This window comes from Haliotis asinina, chromosome 5 (genome assembly GCF_037392515.1).
Source record: "Haliotis asinina isolate JCU_RB_2024 chromosome 5, JCU_Hal_asi_v2, whole genome shotgun sequence".
NCBI classification, from domain to species: domain Eukaryota; kingdom Metazoa; phylum Mollusca; class Gastropoda; order Lepetellida; family Haliotidae; genus Haliotis; species Haliotis asinina.
This window is the reverse complement of record NC_090284.1, coordinates 41,804,886-41,808,301: the sequence shown is the minus strand read 5'-3', so window position 1 is coordinate 41,808,301 and position 3,416 is coordinate 41,804,886. Positions and strand designations below refer to the sequence as shown.

The 3,416-nt window shown below is 41.9% G+C and overlaps 1 protein-coding gene across 1 annotated transcript; it reads left to right on the top strand.

The window, feature by feature from the left end:
* The first annotated feature begins 1,938 nt into the window (after positions 1-1,938).
* On the top strand, positions 1,939-3,184 carry LOC137284493 (neurogenin-3-like). The gene has a single exon (XM_067816317.1). The coding sequence runs from the start codon at positions 1,939-1,941 to the stop codon at positions 2,740-2,742; it is 804 nt and encodes a 267-aa protein (XP_067672418.1). The 3' UTR covers positions 2,743-3,184.
* The last annotated feature ends 232 nt before the right edge of the window (positions 3,185-3,416 follow it).

Sequence of the window (3,416 nt, the reverse complement as noted above, 5' to 3'; positions counted from 1 at the left end):
GAGTATGGTAAAATTATCGTCTTGCAGTAATTTTGCGTGGAACACGCGCACTCCGAACAATACGCTTGAATATGACGGGACAGGTGAAAACTCCACCACGCCACCCTCCGCCAAATCAATGATTAATGCGGCCAAAGTACCGCCAATTAAGTATAGAATTTAATAGACATGAAAGCAGGGTGTTTATTAGTGCTAGAGTAAATTGAATATACCAGGTGGGGTATTATAGTCGCTCCAGAACGCTCACCGCGCCGTTTGTTTTGCCCAAATGCAGAGTGCCAGGCGTTGAACTCAGGCAGAAAGTCAATAAAAGTGCTTAACTGGTCCTAAATATCCCAGAAAACCCTTTCTCAGGGGGTACCCACACGCAACACGTTCGTATAATTACACAAAATCCAACGCCAAGCAAGTTTTCCAGTTGAACTGGAGCCTTGCAGAAAGTTTTAGAAAGTTTGAAACTGCGCGCTCTTTCTAGATCTCACGCATGCGCATTTGTGTAAACAATGCCGCAGTCGGCTGCACGCAAACAGGAGTCCATTATGCCCTTGTTGGGCGACTGAAGCGCGCGCTTTTTTTTATCTGTCTCCTCGTGAAATTGGGATGAATTTCAATTAGTAGCTCCACTTCCCCAATTTAGCACGTTTTCTTATGGGTCTTTATAAATGTGAAATATTTATTGCATGTTATTTACAAAGTGAGTGTTTTCTTTGTTAGTATCCGCGAAAACAGGTGCCGCCATTGAGGTCCAGTCCTATATTAAAGAGCGCGCAGTCACTGGGATAACAGAATCAATCCTCATCTAATATGAGATCTAATCGATTTATTTTTTTATAAATATGCAGAGATCTATAACCACTTTTATTGTTTAAACAAACAATGACAAAAAATCCTTTATTCATTCAATACAATGGCGCCTTATAAACAGTACTTAGTTTTTATTAATATAAAACATTGATATTTATTGTTTTCGCGGCGAGGTTTTAATTTCTTTTTACAACAGATTCTCTTCGTTTTACTGATGTAGAATTAGGACTAGTTCAATGAAGCTAGACTGAGACAGAGGTCATTTGTTTTGTGAGAAAAGAAGTTTTTCCACTCTTCTATACAGGGGGATGCACGTCAAGCATGGCAATATACCTTTCCAGCGTTTTGTTAGGCATCTAGCGTTACAGCCAAACAACTGACGGGTTCGCGGTGCGCTTCAAAACACACAGGTATAAAAACAATGGCAATTCAGTGATTGGCTGAAAAAGCTTCACAGCAGAAAACACACAAAACGACAACAGTCGTCCGTGACAATTATTTTACTATTCAGCCCATTAAATAACCAATCTCATTCGTCGTACCTTCATAGTCTTTTATTACATAAAAATACATTCGTCTTTTTAACAATGTGTTAATAAGTTTAACGATACTGAAACGGTTAAAAGATTCCCAGTTTTAACGCTAAATTGAGACTGGTGTAAACTGTGTTGATTGTTTCCATGACGATATAACTGTAGCTGATTTCTAAACCGTTGTGGGGTAAATTATACTTCATCACTTGGCTGAACATGTGCATACGCTATCTCTTTAGCAAACCCGCCCACCATCGTTTGTCATAGGGCCGGAGAGTAATATAAAATGTTAATTTATACAAGAATGTATTTCTAGTTTCCAGTGACAGCTCTGCGGACCGGAGCACAGGCAAGTATGAATCTTGCTAATCAAGAGACCATTAATCCAAGAAACGAGAGCCATGCGCAGTCGTTTTGTGCGCATACGGACTTGGCCGTGGTTGGTGGGATGGGAAGCTCTCTGACACGGAGACGCCCCATTGTGTTAACGACTGAATGAACGAAGGTTGCAGCGTAAAGGGTGCCACTATAAATAAGGATGGAAACCCGACTAGGGGAAATGATCTCGTAAGGTTCGTGTGTGACGATTCTACAATTAGTAATGAGTGACACTAGTAGCATAGGGGAGAGTGCCAAGGGTACTGCTGGTGACCGGACTTTAGATCCCCCCACAGATACACTGGGTTCGGATGACAGTAACGATTCACCTATTACTTTTATTGGCGGATTTTTAACAGAAACTTCTGACGACAGCATGACGGCCTGTGAGCCCATGGATGACACGTCCCCCGAGTGTAAAACGGATGACGGGGATGTGCCTAAGAAAAAGAAGAGGTATAGTAAATCCAGAGCGCGGAACAGAAGCCCTGGGTTGGTGATGAAACTGAAGAAAAACCGGCGGGTCAAAGCTAACGATCGTGAACGATCGCGGATGCATAATTTGAACTCAGCGTTGGACTCACTGAGAAAAACACTCCCCACGTTTCCGGACGATGCCAAACTGACTAAAATTGAGACTCTACGGCTTGCTCATAACTATATATGGGCTTTAACGGAGACTTTGAAGATGGTAGAGACTCCGGGGGGTAAGTCTATTGGGGCAGGGGCGGGTCACGTGACCAGTAACATGATGCAGCAGTTGACATCGGAGTGTAGAAGAATAGCCCAGGTGAAGTGTGAACCCCTCTCCCCGTCCCACAGGCGCCCAGCATTATCGCCCCACCCCCTCCACCACCATCCAGACCCCCTCCATCGGATGTCTGATCCCCTCGGGTCAGATCCCGGGGGGTGGGCGTCCCACGTGCTGTCTGTGATTCCTTCTAGTCCGCATAAACATCAAACCTCCGATGTTTACACTTACGACTTTTACCAGGACTACAGCGACAATGCGTTTGTGACAATGTGAAATATGTGCCACTTAAACCTGAAATGACACTCGAAATGTGTGAAATTGACATCAAAATGTGAAACTGACATTTATGAATTATTTTCACGCCAGTGACTTGTCATCATGAACTCTCATAGCTCTCCGTCGACACACTGACATTGTGTCTGATGGCCGTGTGACGTTACCAGGACATTAACAGCTGTGCCTAAGTATATCAGGATATATCTATTTGGATTGATCTTTTGGCGATCAAGACTTTGTACGAAGGTATACATATTGTTTTTTTTTTTTAATTTGTATTGTCACATTTGAAATGGACCTTTGTATTTATTTTGTACTACTTAATTACCATGTATATTAAGTTATATACTTTTATTCGTTTAAAGAGTTTTATATATACGAGGCGTATTGCCTCATGGTGCGATGCAATATGGTGTGCTATTGGTGCTTAATAAACCAAATGAAGTGATGTTTTCTAGAACATTGTTGAGTCGTCTCCCTTCCACTATTCTCATATAACAGCATGGTACCTAACGTATCGTATCAGTCTCACCTAACATGAATTTTAGAGAGTGTAGTCCAAATCAGATATGAATAGTATGAAATGGTTTATCCGTCATTTTTAAGCAAAAATCAGAAATTACATGAAAACCATATTTTTGTGTGGTTTATGTCCTGACTGTTTTGTTCCT